The sequence below is a fragment of the Leptosomus discolor genome, chromosome 6 (assembly GCF_034619465.1).
Source record: "Leptosomus discolor isolate bLepDis1 chromosome 6, bLepDis1.hap2, whole genome shotgun sequence".
Classification (NCBI taxonomy): Eukaryota; Metazoa; Chordata; class Aves; order Leptosomiformes; family Leptosomidae; genus Leptosomus; species Leptosomus discolor.
The window spans coordinates 23,600,543-23,618,813 of record NC_141396.1 but is presented as its reverse complement, the minus strand read 5'-3'; the positions used below and the strand labels follow the sequence as shown (position 1 = coordinate 23,618,813).

General features: G+C 39.6%; 1 protein-coding gene across 1 annotated transcript in view; it reads left to right on the top strand.

Annotated features, from left to right (window-relative positions):
• The window catches only part of USP54 (ubiquitin specific peptidase 54), a 53,065-nt gene extending 41,568 nt beyond the window's left edge, over positions 1-11,497 (top strand). Inside the window, exons 17-22 of the mRNA XM_086466349.1 lie at positions 285-477; positions 2,743-4,199; positions 6,301-6,419; positions 7,561-7,701; positions 9,214-9,400; positions 10,116-11,497. Of these exons, the coding sequence (XP_086322475.1) occupies positions 285-477; positions 2,743-4,199; positions 6,301-6,419; positions 7,561-7,701; positions 9,214-9,400; positions 10,116-10,774 (2,756 nt within the window). The 3' untranslated portion in view covers positions 10,775-11,497. The remainder of the gene's footprint in view (positions 1-284; positions 478-2,742; positions 4,200-6,300; positions 6,420-7,560; positions 7,702-9,213; positions 9,401-10,115) is intronic.
• The last annotated feature ends 6,774 nt before the right edge of the window (positions 11,498-18,271 follow it).

Here is an 18,271-nt window from a genome sequence, read left to right as displayed (position 1 = left end):
GGTAGGATTGGAAAGAGCCTATGTGAAGAGGATGAGAAGTTGTGCTAAAACATGGATAATTTTCTTTTACTTTATTTTGGTTTAGTTTCAGTTAACATGTTTGGACACCTGGCTAAGCTGAATGTGCATTAATGGAAATAATAGCATCCTTGTGAACTCTTTTGTGGCAGTATTTGCATGGTCCATGTTTTATGTTCTTGCTGCATCTTTTTTCTTTTTTTTTCTTTTTCAATTTTATTCCTTTTTTCTGTTTGTTTTCTGCTATGTTTTCTTTTGCATTTTAGCTAAACTAAGACTTGCCATGCATGATGCCAGCGCTAGCACTCACAGCAGAGCCCTAGTCGATAAGAAGCTGCAAATCAGTATCCGAAAAGCCCGGAGCCTCCAGGATCGCATGCAGCACCAACAGCCATCGCAGCCGCTGCCGCCGCCAACCTGCCACCCACCACAGGGCGGCACCATGGCCCAGTCTACAAGGTAGTCCAAGTATATCACCTAGACCCAGATCTGAGCTGCATCTATGAGCAGTGCAGTCTGGAAAGAAATAGCAAACTATATATATTCCCCTGGGTAGTCCAAATCCTACACTGTTGGTCCCTATTCCTTTCTTCTTTAGGTTAAATCCTATTATAAGATGGTCAGCTCCCTTCCCCCGCCCCCCCCCCCCCCCCCCGGTCTTTACAGAATAGTTCAATGTGTATGTGTTCAAAATGTGATCTGTGACAGAGAATTGTAGCAGTCAGTGCCTAGCAGCATTGGTGTTTTATGCGCCAAGGGAAAGAATACAATAGACAATAACCTGGTTAAAAAGGGGGTGTCTGTTTAGGATGAAATGTGCAACCGTTTATAATCAGGAGCAGTTCCAGGACTCGTTCAGTAAAAGAGTGTACTACAGTTAAAAAATCTTGCTATAATTGCATTTATATTGGGAACAGCAACCAGCATGTTTTAGTGCTCTGTAGTTGGAAAAGTGTCAAGTACACTGATCTTTTCTTTCTAGTCTACTTCTCTAGTGGTGCACTGGTACAACTCTTAGGTCCAGATCCTGATCCTGTCACCTTGACTACTCTCCCTGATGCTGTATCATTCTTCATTTTCTTTCTGTGCTTTCCAGCATCCTGTAGCCCGGCTTAGCAGCCTCTTCGGTGTTTCTCCATGATCCTTTCTCCATACTGATTTTAACTATAGCATAATTAACTCTCTGCTGTAACTGATCCTTTCTTCCTGCCCTGTTTAGCATGCATCTTAATCCTTCTTTCTTCCCATGTCATTCCTTCCTAGCACTAGACCATCTCTATTCGGTTTTTAGGCTGTTTCTTGAACTGTTACTTATCTTCCCTCTCCCTTTTCTTACATGTTGTATTATCAGAAGCTTAGAACATGTTGTATTATCAGGAGCTTAGATGAAATCTCAGATGAGAATCCTTTTTCTTTTCTTTTTTTTTAAAAAATACAGCTATATACCAAAACTCAGTTAATTTGCACACCTACTAGGCTATAGTTCATAATGTTCTTTTCTTTTCCTGCAGTAGCTGAATTACATATAATGAGGGCTGATCTTTTTGCCAATCAGGGGTCCATTATATCCTCTTTTTCAGGAGAAATGCAGAGCCCCAATTATGCATTTTGGCAGATTCTAAGAAAACAAAAGGAACTTTCTAAACTAATTTTGTTAATACTGAACTTGCTCACTGCTGCTCTGTGAAAAGAACATTACTTTTGCAAAAAGTTATATCCAACCAAATGTTAACATTGCCGTGAATGAAAAGAATCTATTCATAGCCAGAGTTCTGTACTCTTGCTTTGATATAAATAACATTGTAGACAGTGCAAAGTTTGCAATTGCTCACAGGCAAGGTCATTCTGCTACACATACCAACTAGGTCTTCATGATAGCTTTCATCTCAAGAAGGAAACAAAGTAGTGATGTTACAGTTGCCTTAATTTCTCTGTTGGTACTGTTTGTAGCCTGTTGTTTTCTCACAGGCACATGAACTTGGTGCTGTTTTTTCTGTCTGTATATTAAAATGCTAACTAATTGCAGAAAAATGCCAAGGACATGTATGACTCACGGATATAACTGTCTTGTGTTGGTACATAAAAGAATATGAAATGTTTTTTAGAAGTATACTTAGAATACAAATTATTACAAAATAATAGTTAAATATTTAGCTTGAACTTTATTTAATGTGTTGGATAAATATCTCAAAGGTCAGAATACAAAGATGATATGACAGAAATTTCAACGTGTTCCTTCCTTCTGTTTTTCAAATCATTCTTCATGAAGTTGCCTGGAGAGAGGGGGCCTTACGGGAATACTGTCAGTCCACGTTCAGATCATGAACGTGTCCAAAGTATTTTAAAAAATATCTAAGCTGTTAGTATTGGAAACAGTTGTTTTATTTTATATAAATGCTATTTTTACTATTCTTACAGTTATTCCTACCCACACGCTCAGTCTGCTGGTTAAAGTGCCTAGGGTGCTGTACAAGAATATTTTATATAGAGCCTAACTGTAGCACAATACTCTTAAAAATATGAAATGGATTCAGTTATAGTAGGAAATCAGGGTTAGAAGCAAAGGACTAACATGTATGTATCTACTGAATTAATGCGAAGTCTTCATCAGAATACAGTTAGCAAAGTGCGTTGAGGTATACGTCACCTAGTGCAGGTTCTGTACACTGGGGATAAACATAAGCAATGACTACTGCTAATCATTTACCCTTCTGTGTGTTTTAGTGAACAGACTGGCCCGCTCCAAGTACTGCTGAGCCAGGAGGTACCACTGGAACCCAACAAAGAAGTGGAATTTGGGTCCAGTTCTTTCTTCCACCCACCTGCTTCCTGCCATGAATTGCACTCATCATTATATCCAGAGTCTTCCTCCTTGCCCCCTTCTGAAAGCAATCCATCCAACAGGATCTCTCCAAACTTCCAGTCTGCTTCTGCTGATTTTCATGACCAAGTTCCCTCTTTTCCCTATAGGCAAGGGTTGGCAGAGAGGTCTGCAAGAACTGAGAATGATGCCCACTATAGTGTGGAATTTGCTGGCACCACAGCCACAGGGCCAAAAGACTATAGGGAATGCTGCAGTAGCAGCAAGTTAGAAGAGGTTCATAACATAATGCCTATTCTCACACCTCAGTACAAATCCAAGGCTAACACAGTAAACTCCGGGTCTTTGCCTACACTATTTCCCTGTCCACATCCACCACAAGCAGCATCTCCTGAAAAGGACAGCCAGCACAGTCCTTGTTCCAAACTTGCAAGCTCTCCAGTGCAGCCCAGCATTGATCATTTAGGGGCCTATCATGCAAGGACCCCTGCAACTTCATCTCCTACCCAGCAGTGCTCCTTGGATCCTTTGCAGAAAAAAAATAAGTACTCCAGAGCAAACAGCCATGAGATTTTATTACTCTCACAGGATGAATATGGCACAACAGAAGGTTGCAAACCTGAGGCTTTTAGTACAAAGGGACATGTTCGGTCCCTGGCAGAGCAGTTTCAGAAAATGCATGCAATCTCCCAGAGAAAAGGTACTCATGAAAAAGGCTGGATTGCTGCAGTGTGTCAGGATGAGAAGTCTCCAAAGTTAACACAAAATTCTTTCATCAACTCTTCATCCTCTGGTTACAGACAGCTAATCCATCAAAACCAAGAGAACAAAACCCAGTCTTCTGAAAAATTACACTCAACTGTGGATATTAGGGATGGGGTAGTTTCTTTGGAGGGTTTTAGTGCCCAACATGTTGCTTCTAAGAGTATTTGTTCTCACAGTGAAGAGCTGTGTAGAAGAGGTGGACAGACTATAGCAGACCCTGCACCCTACCTGGAAAGGCACTGTCATGATGGAGGAATGAAACAGGTGGATGATGGAGCTACTAGTAGCATGGTTGCCTCTATGCCTGTGGACCGTTGGGTGGATAATGTTACTAGGTATTACAGTTCTCAGAAGGCTAATAAGAATACTGAATGGCTTCCTGTACCTGGGAGGAGTCCACCCTTTTCTGATCAGAGAGCAGTTGGAGATGACTTGAATAGGATACCAGTACATCTGCATCCACAGTGGAATCAAGACACAGAACAGGAGCTCTCAGAACTGGAATCCCTCTATCAGACTAGTCTGCAGGCATCTCAGGCCACTAGGCCTTTCTTGGGAAGACAGGACAGTGCTAGGTATCCATTTGACCAATCAGGTAAGAATGATGCAGCTGTTTTTCTTGGTTGACCTGCCTATGTACTCCAATGTAGCTGAAGGTATGTTTTTTGAGTCAATTTAGTTAAATGGGCGTGAATTTGTGCACAGATGCAGAAAGATTTAGCTTATGGACTCTGAAAACATTCTGACTGTACAGGTAGAGAAGCAGTATGATAGCACTGCCTGGGAAGTCTGCAGAGTGGCTGTTGTTCTTGGCAAATGGAGAGCAACATCTGTTGAGAGTAACAGAAATAATTGGTCCTGTTTTCAAGTGGTGAGCTAGCTGCTTAGGTCAAGCTGCTGAAATTTGCTGTTTGAAAGTCCTGCATCACCTCTGGAATGTATTAAACTATTTCTATGCCTGAAGTTAATGTTCTCCACACTTGTGAATTATAACTGGTTGTATTTGAGAGTTTACTCTGTACCTGGCTGAGGGGAATAACTGATCTGGTTTCCTGCCTGAGATGGGGCAACCTTGATTCTTTGCTCAGCACAAGTAAAGCAAATTTCTTTAGACTCCATGTCATAGGATTAGAGCTACGAATTTCCTGGCTAAATATAAAGCAGCCTGAAACTTGATGAGTATCAAAGATATATGTGATATATATTGCAATACATACATAGGACAGGTTTTCCTCTGCCCTGTACCTCTGGAGGTGGAGCCTCCGTCATTCCTGACAAATCAAGCCTGGCTGTGACCAGGGTGAATACTGCAGTAAACTCTTGAACAGGTTTTTATTCAACAGCTCGAGTTTTCTATGAAACTCTCTTTTCTTGCAGTCCACTGGCAGACCAGGTGACACATCTGAAGGTGACCATTTCCCACTTGTCCTTTTGGTTTTCTTTCAGAGTTAGGCAAGATCTGACCCCATAACCTTGCAGATACTCTCTTGCATGGGCTTGAATCACAAGGTCTTATGTGTTCCTACTTAGCATACTGATTTTTGGAAGCTTGTTCTGGAAATCTAATGGGTTAAAGCCCAGTTTAGTGTTAGCTGGAGCTTCAGAGTTCTGTCATCAAATGCCCTGTTTCTTATGCTGATGCTTTTCTTGCCTGTTTTACCACTACATATATGAGGGATATGGGATACAGTTATCCTTCTACAGTGAAGTTTGTGATTGAGATCTTTACTTCTGGTTTGCTGTGACTTTGCAGAACCTAGGAAGAATCATCTGAAATTCTGTATAAAAACAAAAGGTTTGAACCAGTGCATCTATTGTGATGAACTGAATGAAAATCCCCTTAGTAGGTCTAGGACAGCTCTTTCTCACTTTTACCTTGGATTACCTATTAATTTGCAAATGCTGTTTAAGCTTTCTGCCCCATATCAACTGGTTTTGTCAGATCTTTGCATTCAGAATCATGGTGAAAATGCCTCTGTTTCATTACTGGAGCTTTACAACAGAGATTAAAGCAAAAACCTGATCTTCCAAATGCCACCTCAGTGCAGAAAATGTGTCGTTACCAGCACGTCATCTTTCTTCCTTTATGGAGAGATTCCCTGTGACCATTTTTATTAGCTTATTGATCTGCCTGTTTATTCCCTGAGAAATTTTAGGTTTATAACTGGTTGGTGGGGTTTGCACTGAAGTGAAGTAACTGTAGGAATCCTAGTTAAAAATAACACTTCCAGCTATTTAACCAGCACAACAAATGGCTGACAAACTGTGGCATTGGGTGGGAACAAGCAGGTGAATGTATGGGGAACTGAAAGCTGATGATTCTTGTTTATCCCAAGTAACTTTAGGTAACTTGCTTCTGGTAGCTGATTTTCTGCCCCTTTAGGCCCCCTAAACTGTCTCACCTCTGTATCAAACAAGTGCTGGTGTGCAGTTAAATCACTTAACTCTTAAATAGTTAACTGCTCCCTAGAAGCCTGCAAAAGGACATGTGAAGCAGGCATGAGTATCCTGATAGACTGTCTCCCCTTGAAATGTTGGGAATTAGCTTATGTGTTAATGTTTAAAGGATCTCTGCTGACTTCTCATTCTGTGTGTACAGTCTGTCTGTCTTTGCTGGAGTCAGACCTTAGATAGTCAGAAATGTGCCATAATGTGCAATCAAGCATTGAATTTAACCATAGCATTTTCCTTCTCAGTCTCTGCGAACCTGAATATGAAGAAGCTGCATGCTACAGCTGGCATGGGTCTCTCGAAAACCCCAACAGCAGAGATCGAGCGCAGTCTGTGTGGATCCGCTGTCTCTTCTGCCTCCAAGGTGACATGTTGTTACTTAAGATGTGCTAGAGGGGGAAGGGTTTGGCCTGGGCAAGTGAAAGAATTTACAATGGGAGAAGTGGAATATATTATGAAAAAGGGACTGGGGTCATTGATACTAATGTTAGAGAGAATTTTAAGTGCAGTCTAGCTCAGGATTAGCTAAAAAATGAGTGAGTCATGCTACATGCAGCTTGCATGCAATCGATTTATCTAAATTCTGAGTTTGAGGAACATATCCCTGAAAGCTTTAAGATCTAGCCTCTTTGAACACATTAACATGAACTGCCTTGCATAACATCACAACTTGTGATAACTGCGTCTTGATGTTACCACTTGCAGGGGCACAGACTTTTTTTTTTACTATGTCACTACATATATTGAACTAGGGGATAATTTGGTATTTGCTGGTATTTGCAGTTTGTAGTTGGTCACCTCAGAGTAGAAGATGCTTTTTCTTCTTTTTTTTCTGGGGAGAAACTGTTTAAAAAACCTGGCAGTTACATATTGGTGCTTGTACATGAACACATACAAGTATTTTCAAGGGGAAATAACATTTCCTATAGTACTTCCATACTCATTAAAGGGAGCATAAATGGTCTTGCTTATATAGAACAGAGGAAAAGAAAGAAGGAATAAACATTTCCCTTGCTAACTTAAGATTAACAAGCTCCAAGCACTCATCAGATAATCCTAGATTTCTTTTTTTTTTTTTTGAGAAGACTGTAGTACTTTATGATGGGATGGCTGTCAGCTGCAACCAAGATTGTCTCTACAGAGGCAGTGATGCCTGTAGCAGCAGTCAGTCCTTTAGGTAGATTCATCTCAGTAGAGACTCTTTTATCTTGGCTTTAGATATTTATAAAAGAATGAGTTTCACTTAGACAAATCAATCAGTGTTTATTTACTAAAGAAAGGAAGATTATAAGGAATAATATTTTTAATCACCAGATCCAAACAGACCCATTTGCTTTAAGTTTTCAAGGTAGTACCTGAATGAAGGATTTCAAGAAAGAAAAGGTCATGGATTTTCATTGAAGTATATATAGTCTGTTAGATTTATATTGATCTCTTCCTTATAATTATTATAGAAAATTGATATTATGGAGAACCTTTTCTAAAATCTGTGATATTGTCTGCAGGTCACGTATACCAGAGAACATAGTAGGGAACCAGAAGAGGAGGAAATGTACAGTGCAGAGAATTTCCGTCGTATTGCTCGCAGTCTCAGTGGGACAGTTGTCTCAAACAGAGAAGAGACCTTGGTCTCTTCTCACAGTTTTGTAAGTAGAAAGATGTGCAGCTTTCCAAAGAGCCATCGTCTATGTGTAGGGTTGCTGTTTTCTCTGTGTTTAGTAGTTAACAAACAAGACAGCAGACAGCTGAATAATAAGCCGTGATGAAAGCTTGTCTTTGTGAATTTTTGTTCTTTTTGGAAGAAGAATGAGCTTTTATTTAAGTAACAAAGCTATCATCTTCTGGAGTCATTGCAGAGTAGTACCTGCTGCAGCTGGTGTAAGCCTGTGAGCTAACATTCTTGCCAGTATACAAAGACATCCAGTATAAATATTTTTTTTCAGTTGACTTAAGGGTGTTTTCAAAAAAGCTTCTAATGCACCTACAATTTTAAAAAGACGCCACTAACCATGTCAAAGTCTTTGCTCTGTTTTGAGTACCTTAAGTAGCATTTTTAGAAAGTAAAAGTAAGCGTAAAGGGGAGAAAATTCAAGACTTGGTATATAACATGCAGCCAGTTACATACAGGAAGTAACTAAAATTAGGGAGATTGATTCCCTCCCTTGGTTGTCTCCATTAAATAGTTTTAGGTGCAAGTTAAAACTGCCAGTGAGGAAAACAGTAACAGGTTATTGTTGGTGTTTAGCAACATAGCCAGATATAATGGGAATGTTTGGCTTGGATTGACTTTTCTGTGAACTGTGCTTAAGTTTTGATTTGAAACCAACTGTGTGATAAGTGCAGAAGAGTCTCAGTTTCAAAATCAGTATTTAGACTGGTTGCTCTGAGTCTCTCTTTCTGCTATGTACCATAAGCTAAGAATATGTCAACTTCTGAATGTTTGCTCCTCATCGTGCTTTAGTTGAGGGCTTTAACGTATACCTGGAGGTACTGGCAGGAGCAATTGAAAACCTCTAGCTGTCCAAGATTCCCCTCTCTGCTTATTTTTACCTCCACAACAGAAGTAGCCAATAGGATGGCTGCCTGTCACCACTCTTCAAGTTAGTTACTGGGCTCGAGTCTGTGATGGTTTGTTATTGTGCCATTCGGCCATCCCTGCTTTGGGCTAAGTACCTCCTAATAGAGGGATATGGCACAGCACTGGTAAATACTTCAGCTGCAACAGGTGAATCTATTCGTAGTCTGGAATCAGAGCTTTTGGTAAAGCCTGCTAGAAGATAGGAAGGGAGGATCAGCCGTACCCTTCTTTATTTCATGGCTTGTGTAGTATGACAGTTCCAATGCTGACTGGCCTGCCATTGTTCTGTGGATTCAGTTTGTGAACCAAACCTCCGTGAGTGGTTTGTGGTTATTTTGGCTTTTTCTCCTTGCTATATTTCCAGTCAAATGATCTTCCTGAGTAGCCCATCACTGCAGTAAGAGCCTTACTGGATTGATGCAGTTTTTATTTGTATTTCTTTTTCACATACAGATGCATGTTTTCGTTCTGGTGACTCATCACTTTCCTTGGATCAACACCATCTTTGCTTGATTCAACCCAACTCTGTGTTTACTCATCATTTTATGTTCTTTTCTTCTCCCTTCTCATTTTATAAAAGGAAGCACCAAATACGAGGAAAATGCCAGTGGACACCAGACACCGTTCTTCCAGCTCCACTTCCCTTCCTTTCCCCCATGATCCTCCTGTGTTTCCCTTTGATCCCCAGCACAACCCAAACCAGGTGCAGCACATACCCCATGATGTACTGATGCCCAGCATGGTGGGCAAGGCACGTAAACTGTCAGGTAATCACAGGACTTTTCATCCTTCTTTGTGATCAGAAATATTGCTGAAATACAGCTTTTCAGATCTTGTCTTTCATAATGATGTTTCACCATCTGCGTGAATTCCTCCAGAAATCTGGAAGGATGAATCATGTTCTTTTTCTTCTTTTCTGCCCTTTTGAGTTGTTCTGTGATTCTGTGCTGAGTGGACATAACAAAAGGGAATAATCTTTATGGAAACATTATGGTGACTTTATATAAAATCACATTCACATTTTTGTGAGCTGTTTTCTTTAGTGTAAAAGTAGCAGTAAGACCCCACCACCTTGTTGACATATATGAGAGTACTCATTCCAGCAATTCACACATGTAATTGTGCCAATAGAAATAACTAATTTTCCTGCATGAGAATTATTTTCCCTGTGACAGCCATCAAAACCAGCCTTGTAATAATTTGTTGGGCTCCTCCTTGATGACTCAAGGGCTGTTAAAGAAATCTGAAATCTGTGGCAGCAGCCATGGTAGGATAAGGAGGAAATGCAGTGAAGAAAGTAAATACTAGAAAGAGTACAGCTAGCTTTTATTCAGAATTGCATGTCAACCAGTAACTGGATGTACTAGTGACTTCATTTTTCTTCTGTTACCTGTTGGCCACAGCTGAAAGATCTGAGAGGATGAAACAAAAAATATAACTAAGAAAGTCTTATTTTTTTTCTCCTCCCCTCCATCCCCCTAGGAGATCAGAACGACTTCATCCAGAAACTTTTGGTTGTGCCTGACAGGGGTGAAGCTTTGCAAGGTGAAGACTACCCAGGTGTGGCACTGAGCTATGGAAGTCTCCCTTGTGCACCCAAAGGCACCCTCTCCCAGAGGCAAAAGCCTCATGTTAATCCGCGTTTAGGAGGTGGAGCATCAAGTGTCTCTGGCCATTGGCAGAACACAAGCTACCCTGCCAGGCAAACAGCCACGTTACCAGATAAACGAATGACGCTGTGGGGGAAACATGCTGGCCAGCCAGGCAACAGTTTGCAGGAAGGCTTCCTCCAGCAGCCTTCACAACATCAAATGCATGATTCTTATGCCATCAGTTCCAGGCTACCAGCCAGCACGGACTACAGCACTTTAAGAATACCACATGAGCCTTCTTGGGATCCCGGTGCCTCTCAAGGTTGTCCTGTGCCCCCTTCTTGCGTTAAGGCCCCGGGTCCAAGGAGAGTTGATATGCCTCCAGAAGAAGACTGGCGACAGAACAGCTACACCCCTCAGCCTGGCAGACGGCGAATGCTGCCAGTGCATGTGATGGATGGGACTTTTTCTTCTGCTTCAGAGGCATGCAGAAATATGCTGGCTCGAGCAGCAGCAGCTACTGGCACCATGCAGAATAATGGCTGGTGAGATCCCATCCACTCCATGTGCCCTAATAAACCGCCCTGTGAACAGACTGTAGCTGTTGCCAGAGCATGGATTACATGGAGACAAGCAAACTCTTTCAATCAGTATCTGTGCCAGTTTTGTCTTAAAATGTAGCTATACAGTATGTGGAAACTAATTGCACTGTATTTCATTTCTGACACTACTGAACTGCCATCTGGATGGGGGATCTTAGCTATTGTAGTCCTGGCCTCTCCTAGCAAAAAAGTGCTATAGGAGTGGTAAACTTCAGGGCCATTGGTTTACGGGTAAGTTCAGAAGTATGCATATGTTTTAAGGAAGATGGCCACTAACAAAAGGACATTTTTAAGGACTCTTTTTCATGAAATGTAGCTTTGGTAGATTCTTCACATAAAAAAAAAATCCTTTTGTTTTCCTCTCCTTCTGCTCTCCTGTTTCTTCCTAGGGGAAAAAAAACGTGACCTGCCTTCCAGGTTCTAGTAAATCTGCACTTGGCAGGCTGGCAGTCAGTAAAGCAAACCCAGTTTTCAGTGTGCTGAGATCTTGGGCAGAGATCACAGCTGTAGTTGCTGCTGAGGAAGTGGCAGGGAGACATTGTTCATCAGTAAACCAGAATTTTCCCCACTTCCTTAAGGCAAACTAACAATGCTTCAAACAGAGAAGACTGTTAATGCTGCTCGATTAATTACACCAATGTAAACAAGAATAAGTTTTAACTATTTTAGTGTCAAACATACTTGCTTTTGTAAGTATTTTTCAAATAAATCTATGAAAATAGTTCTATTTGCCTGTCTGTATATGAGCTTTCTTTGCTATTTGGCTTTACTCATCAGTTGGCCTGAAACTGCTGATTTATTTTCTTATGCACTTACAACAAACATCAGTAAATTGTTTATTCTAGTTCATTAACAAAGTTTATGTAGTAAGTATTTAGTTAGATGTAGGACATGTCTAATTTTGAGCCAGGATTTGATGTGTTTCATCCCTACTCTGTGCCTAACTTTCCCCTCATGATGAACAGTAATTAACAGTGTACTTTGAAAAGTATTTTGAGTCTTTGTTGGAGGGAAAACTACAGAACCTGTGCAAGATAGTTGTGTATGCAGATAGGACTTGTAAAAAAAAAAAAGGTATTAGAAATAGTTGGTGTAGTTAGAAGTGTCATTTTAATAAGAGTTGCACTCCTGCTCTTGCAAATGTTTTCAGGCGTGGTGGTTACGAGTTATTTAAAACTGTGGAGAGTTCTGTTAACTGCTTGTATTGAGAGTGGGACTGCAGCTGCGGTGGTTCTAGCCCAGCCAGCCGGTGGAAGGTCTAGGCTGCCCTCTAGTGCACGGTACTGGTGGTAACCTGCCCTCGCAGTTGCTCTAGGTGAGGTTCTTCATTTTGTTTCGTGTTTTGCACCTCAGCACTTGATGGAATTTCATCAGTTTTTGCTGTTTAGTCTGAGATTGAGTCTCATTCATTTTAATAAATGCCATTTCTCAGTTTCTTGTTTCTAAACAACTGCTATTATGTCTGTTATTGTTACAATCTCATGTAACTACATTGTGCTAAATTGTGTTTTACATTTGGGATTATGTTGCACACTTCTTTGTACTTGACTGCCCCCGCTAGCAGTGGTTACCAGAACAAAGTACTCTCTTCTTCCACCCCTCCTTTCCAAAAAAGCCTTACCGACTTTTGACTTTTTCATATAATGGTTTTGCCAATTTGAGAACATGAAACTTTCAACAGTACTGAGTTTTTACTAATTTGCTAAATATAAAACAATGGAGTATTACTTTACTGGAAACAACTATTTGATTAAGGTTTCCCTACAGATATAGAATTGTCAGTCTCTCTGGCTGCCCATGGACACACCGTAGCCACGTGCTAAGTTTCTACTGTAGAAGTTACAATTTTAGAAAGTGACTGCAATGCAGAGATGGCTATTTGGGCAGAAACATTCTTACTGCTGTTCATTCTTTCTCTGTCTCTGGTATAACAATACTGTTGAAGTAAAGAGAATCTGGGCAGAAGCAGCCCCTGTTTGTGTTCAGTTTTTTGTTACCTTCAGCAGTTGGAAAAAGTTACAGTAGCCCCAGGATGCAAACAGGGACATGGATAAGTATTTGACACTTTGCCTGACTACAGCTTTAAAGTGCTCAGGTTGCGGGGCAAGGCTTAAGTAGTCTTGAACACGGTTATCTAAAAAAATAATTGCTAAAATAAAGTACAAAGTCACGTCTTCAAGAAACAATATGGAGTATGAAACATTTGCAATTAGAGAAAATGTGCATGCTTAGATTTATTTTTTATTTCTTTTAATTCTAGCTACCAGAAAGGAGGAAGTACACTTCCACAAAGCTCTGCAAAATAATTGTGAGTTGATGCAACTCATTTTAATCCTCACTGGTATCCAGTTTTTCTTTTAAAGGGAACTGCTATTTTTATTCCATCATCATAGTTTTAGCTGCCAGGTTTCAAAACTCTTTTGTAAATGTCCTGTGTATATCAATTACTTACTGTGAAATTAACTCAACCAGAGGCCTGAAAATAAAAAGTTGGGACCTCTGAAATATCTCCATACCAAGCAGTATGTTAGTATATCAGAACAAAAACCAAACTGAAGTAAATTCGGCAATATATTTAACATGGGAGAAGATGTGAAGCTGGAAAAATAGCTATACTTCTTGCAGGCACAAGCTACAGATGTGTTGAATTCATTTGACTAACTGCTAACTTGTAAGTCTCTTTGGTGATGTTTACTGGCTATTTAAACCCTAAAAGAATCAATTGTGTATTAGTCTAATAGCTCATTAAAGTTCACTGCCTCTAAGAAGTGTGGGGAGGTAGCTTCCACAAGGAGTTCAGCAGCTATTTTGGAACAGTCTTGGAGTTTACAAAGTTTGTAAGCTTTGATGCAACATAACCAGGGCTTTCTTCATAACATATCTGTCACTGGCTGCAGAGCAGGTTAATGCATGGGGTTAAGTGAAATTAAACCCACATGCACTCAAATTTACATTTTAAAATAATCTACTTTCACTTTAAAAATAAAATTCCTATTGCCTATATTTGTATGATCTGTAATTCTGTTAGTAATATGTGTTTAGACCTGGCTGTGTAGGAGGCTGTTGCAGGTGGAATATTTTGACGCCCTTATGATTTAGCAGTAATTCAAAATTTATTAATGGTGTGAAATAGATCAAAAGGTTGAATTTTAGCAGCACTTAATCATTAACAGATTTAAAGATGAAGATATAAATTTTTATATATATAGTTATATATAAAAATTTATATATATAAAACATAGACAAACACATAGATAGGTAGAGAGGTGGAGATACAAGGCTAGTTTATAGTTAGAATTTCCGTTTTTGAGTTTTGGAGTACATACAATGCATCGGTGTTCCTCATGGGGGAATTGTACCGCCACAGGGGCAAAAAAAGAGCAATAATAAAATGAAGAGTAACTTGATGTTCTAGCAGTAGCAAATTTGTGTAAAGATAATCTTTCTGTATATGGAAAAGGAACTACCTAGTGCAGTTCCTTCTCTTGGAGGCAGCAGAATATGATTGCCATGAACAGCGTGGACAAACTGACCTGCTGAGCCTCAGGTTTGTTCAAATGGAGTATGTGCTGGAGTGTACAGTGCTAGTGAGTTACCAAAATGCACTCTGCTTTAGAGAAGTGAGCTACAAAAGTGCAAGTGAACTGCTGTTCACATGGAACCCTGCTCCACTTTGGCCTTCAAAGCTCTCGTTTGAATATTTGCTACTACCACCAAGATCTGCAAAAGTGCAGCCACATTAAAATGCAGGGAAATTGGGAAGAGGGAGGGAACTGTTACTGTTGTTTTCCATGATTGCTAATATTGCTGGCTTACCAGTGATGGCTCGGGTAGGATGTATAAAGTGTAAGCAGGATTCCAGTTAACTGGCAGTCATGCAGGTTTTGCATCTAATGTCATTTGGGGAGAGGGCCAGGGTAGGGATGTGGGGAGAAGAGGAGGAGGAAAGCAAAAGACAAAAGCAAGAGGGTGCGTTGGACTAGGAAAGAACAAATGGATAGGTGAAGAAAGCAAATTGAAAGAAAATGTGTGCATTACATCACTCAAACTTGTCCATCTTTCCGAAGAACATGCAGTAATTGGTCTGTCCAAATTTTCTTCTTTTAATGGATAGATTCCTGTGCAGAGTTCTTGGCCTCAGTCTGCCAGTGAAGCTTTTGAGAAGGGGAGATTGACTGATTCAGACAGTAGGCAGTGTTCTTTATAGGAGTCTTTAATAATGTTCATGCCATGGTAAATGAAACTGCAGAAACACGTACCACTGCTGTATGTATAAATAGACAGACGCTGGGTAAACGGTGTAGGTTCAGTTAGTGTTTGTGCCAGCTGGGTCAAAGATAAAAACGTGCTTGGGTTTTACAAATACCTCACTTAGATGTGTTCTGGAGTCTTCTACCACTGTGGTGTCTCCTGTTCAGCGCTATAGGTGGCAAAAAGCAAGAGTATGAGATCTTCATCCATCTGTGCTTCCTGCCTCTAGCATTTTATCAGTGCATAGTCCAAAACATTTTCAAGCCTAGTTAGACATTTATAATGCTCTTATGCTGGTTTTTGCATCATTACTAACTGTCACTGATGGAGTTACCTTTAAAGTTTCAGAAAATGTTTTAGAAAAAGCATGGTTTGTTTTTTATCCTCTCACACTACTGCTGAAATTATTTTCTATCTCCATCATTCTTCTAGTTCATTGAAGGAATTTTTTTTGTCCTTTAAAACCAAAAAACATAATTTGGAAGTGTCCATTCAAACTGCAGTCTTAAAAACGAGTAACAGCTAAGACCAGACTGTCACTTCAGAACACTGGATATGTTTGCTAGCATATTTATGGAAGCAGATGCAAATGGATGAGTTCAGCTGAAGAAACCTAAACTTCTTTATTGGCATCGATAGAATTGTTTTAGTATTCATTCTTAAGTGAGTAAGCACTGAATATACTCATCAATAAGATGATCAACTGGCTATTTGTAAACTAACTTACATTAGGTTTCTCGAAGGAGGGTTGTCTTGAGTCTGGTCCCAGATGATTCACCAATGAATCATAGGCTTGAGAAGATTTATGTGTGTATATATCACTAACCATAACAATTTAAAATATGAATACGTGAGAAAAGTGAGCACAATAAAGCTGCACTTTAGTAATAAATCTAAGAATAATTTCAATTTTAGCTAAACTTTTTAACTACTCAGGCAAAGTGATTTTGATGGCAGTCTAGGGTTATCTGTATTCCAGGTGTTTTACTCAAAATTTATACCAGTTAATTGTTATGTGACTGTCAATTGAGGAAGTTCTGAGCATAGAACTCCTGCTAATTACAAAACAAAATTAAAAATCAAACTGTTTGAGATTGTCTTGAGTAGCTTAAAGCACATTAAAGCATGAGCATGTTAATGTGCAGTATTTACGTGAAGAGTAAACGTGGCTGAACACAAGTAACTTGCTTTGATTTACAAATCTTGACTTGCTAACCTTGAATTACTTGGCTGGAATGCTGCACGTAAGGCTAATTTCATTAATGAATGCATGTTTCTACTTCTTGTTTGACAAGGTGTTGGTTGTGAAGTATATAGATACATAGATATAATTGTATAACCTACCATCGTAGCTTATATACTACTTGAAAAATCTCTGGATTCTGTTTGCTATGGAGCTACGTGTTTTGTTGCTTGAAAATAATTTGCTTTTAAATTCCTGTAGTTCCAATGCAGCATGCTAAACTTCAACTTTTTGTAAAGGTTCAGACTGACTTTTTTTTTTTTAGATATAAAACATGTCAATCAAATGCAAGTTAACATCATACTACCATTAAGACAGCTACAAGTTTTTGGAAATCAGGCATGTATTTTTAAGTACTCTTAAGATAAAATAAGTGATTGTTCATGACCCTATGTATTAATTGTTCCGAACAGGATGAAATAGTGCATAAATAAATTTTCCATTTGCTTTGGTAGTTCAGTTAGTTTCTTCAGATAAGTGAAGAAACTCAGTTGATGTTAAAGAACCATATCAGCGCTGTAGACTGGTTTTGGTTTCCTGCCATTAGAAGATATTCAATATAGCAGATATAACAGGTGTTTATGACACCTTACTCATCTGAAGAGGGAGAGGAAGGTATGTGTGTGGGAGTCTTAACTGATTTTTCACAATAAACTACTGACTTGAACACAAGGATATAATTCATATGAAGAGCTGAGTGATACAGATCAGAAAATAAATTCGTAATTTTCTACTTGCATATAAAGTTACTGGGACAAAATACATAGTAGAAAAGCTTTTAAAATCTTATGTGGGATTATTTTGGGATATCTTTTTCTGCATTCATTTAACTATTTGTCATGACCTCAGGTTTACCCTGTTATGAGGGTCATTTTTTGTTCAACCCTTTCTTAAGCTACCTGGTCCCAATGGAACAGTTAATTCTTACTAATACTTAGTGTTGGTTGGTCTCAGTAGCGTGGGAAAAGGATGCAGAGGGGTAGGTTGAAGGCATAGTTGCACTTTTGCCATCTGGTAACGGTGGCCAGGTGTGTTTGTGAAAAATGAGTGCATGCAGTCTTCAGCAACTGTGTCATCATATCTCTGCCTTTTGTGGATTCCACCCCAGGCCCAGTTTCCTTTCAAAATGCTTAATTGGATTTTTCTGATCTGTAGGACATCATGTTCATGGATCAACATGCTTCATCAAAGTTTTAAAAAAAAAATCACACTGTTTTACCTCATAGTTCCTGTTATAGAGCAACAAGATTGGTTTTTGATAAGGTCCTATATGTAGAGGTGCTTACCTTAAATACTTTGTCAATTAAGTCTCTTGCTTATGGAGGCTCTGAGAAAACTAGAGAGAACACAAAGGAGGGCAGCAAAAAGCAGAGTGAACTCAATTTTTAGAGTGAGTAGAGGTGACTGGATCATGGTCTATTAATATCATCAAGGTAGTAAGATAAATGAAGAGAGGGAATTGCTTGGTCTCAGATGGTAGGAGAAAGAGCAATCGCTTAAGGCTAAGGAAGGAAGTTTGAACTAGATAATAAGGGCAGGGGAAGGAATGCTTTAAGCAGAGCAAGTGAGTGATGTTTTGAGGAACCTAAGGAAGAGTTTGAGGTACCATCACTCCAGAGGTGCGAGATTTAAATTAGAGATGTGGCTGATAGTTTTTGGTCACGTAAAATTCTAGAGCTAGGCTAAGCGGCAGAGGCTGGGTTGTCTTAGGCTCTTTTTTTTGCAGTTGTGATATGATGCAAGGAATGGCTGTGGCCTTGACTGGCTTTTTAAATGTAGTCTGTACTTCCACAGCCTGTTCATAGAGGTTATCGGGGAATGAAGGAAATATGTGCAGGAAGGGGATGTAACAGGATAGACTGTAATAGTAAAGTAGTAATTTATACCAGCAACTACCTGATAATTTGGTTTTGTGGGTTTGAGGTTTTTTTCCTTTTTAAGTCAGTGCAG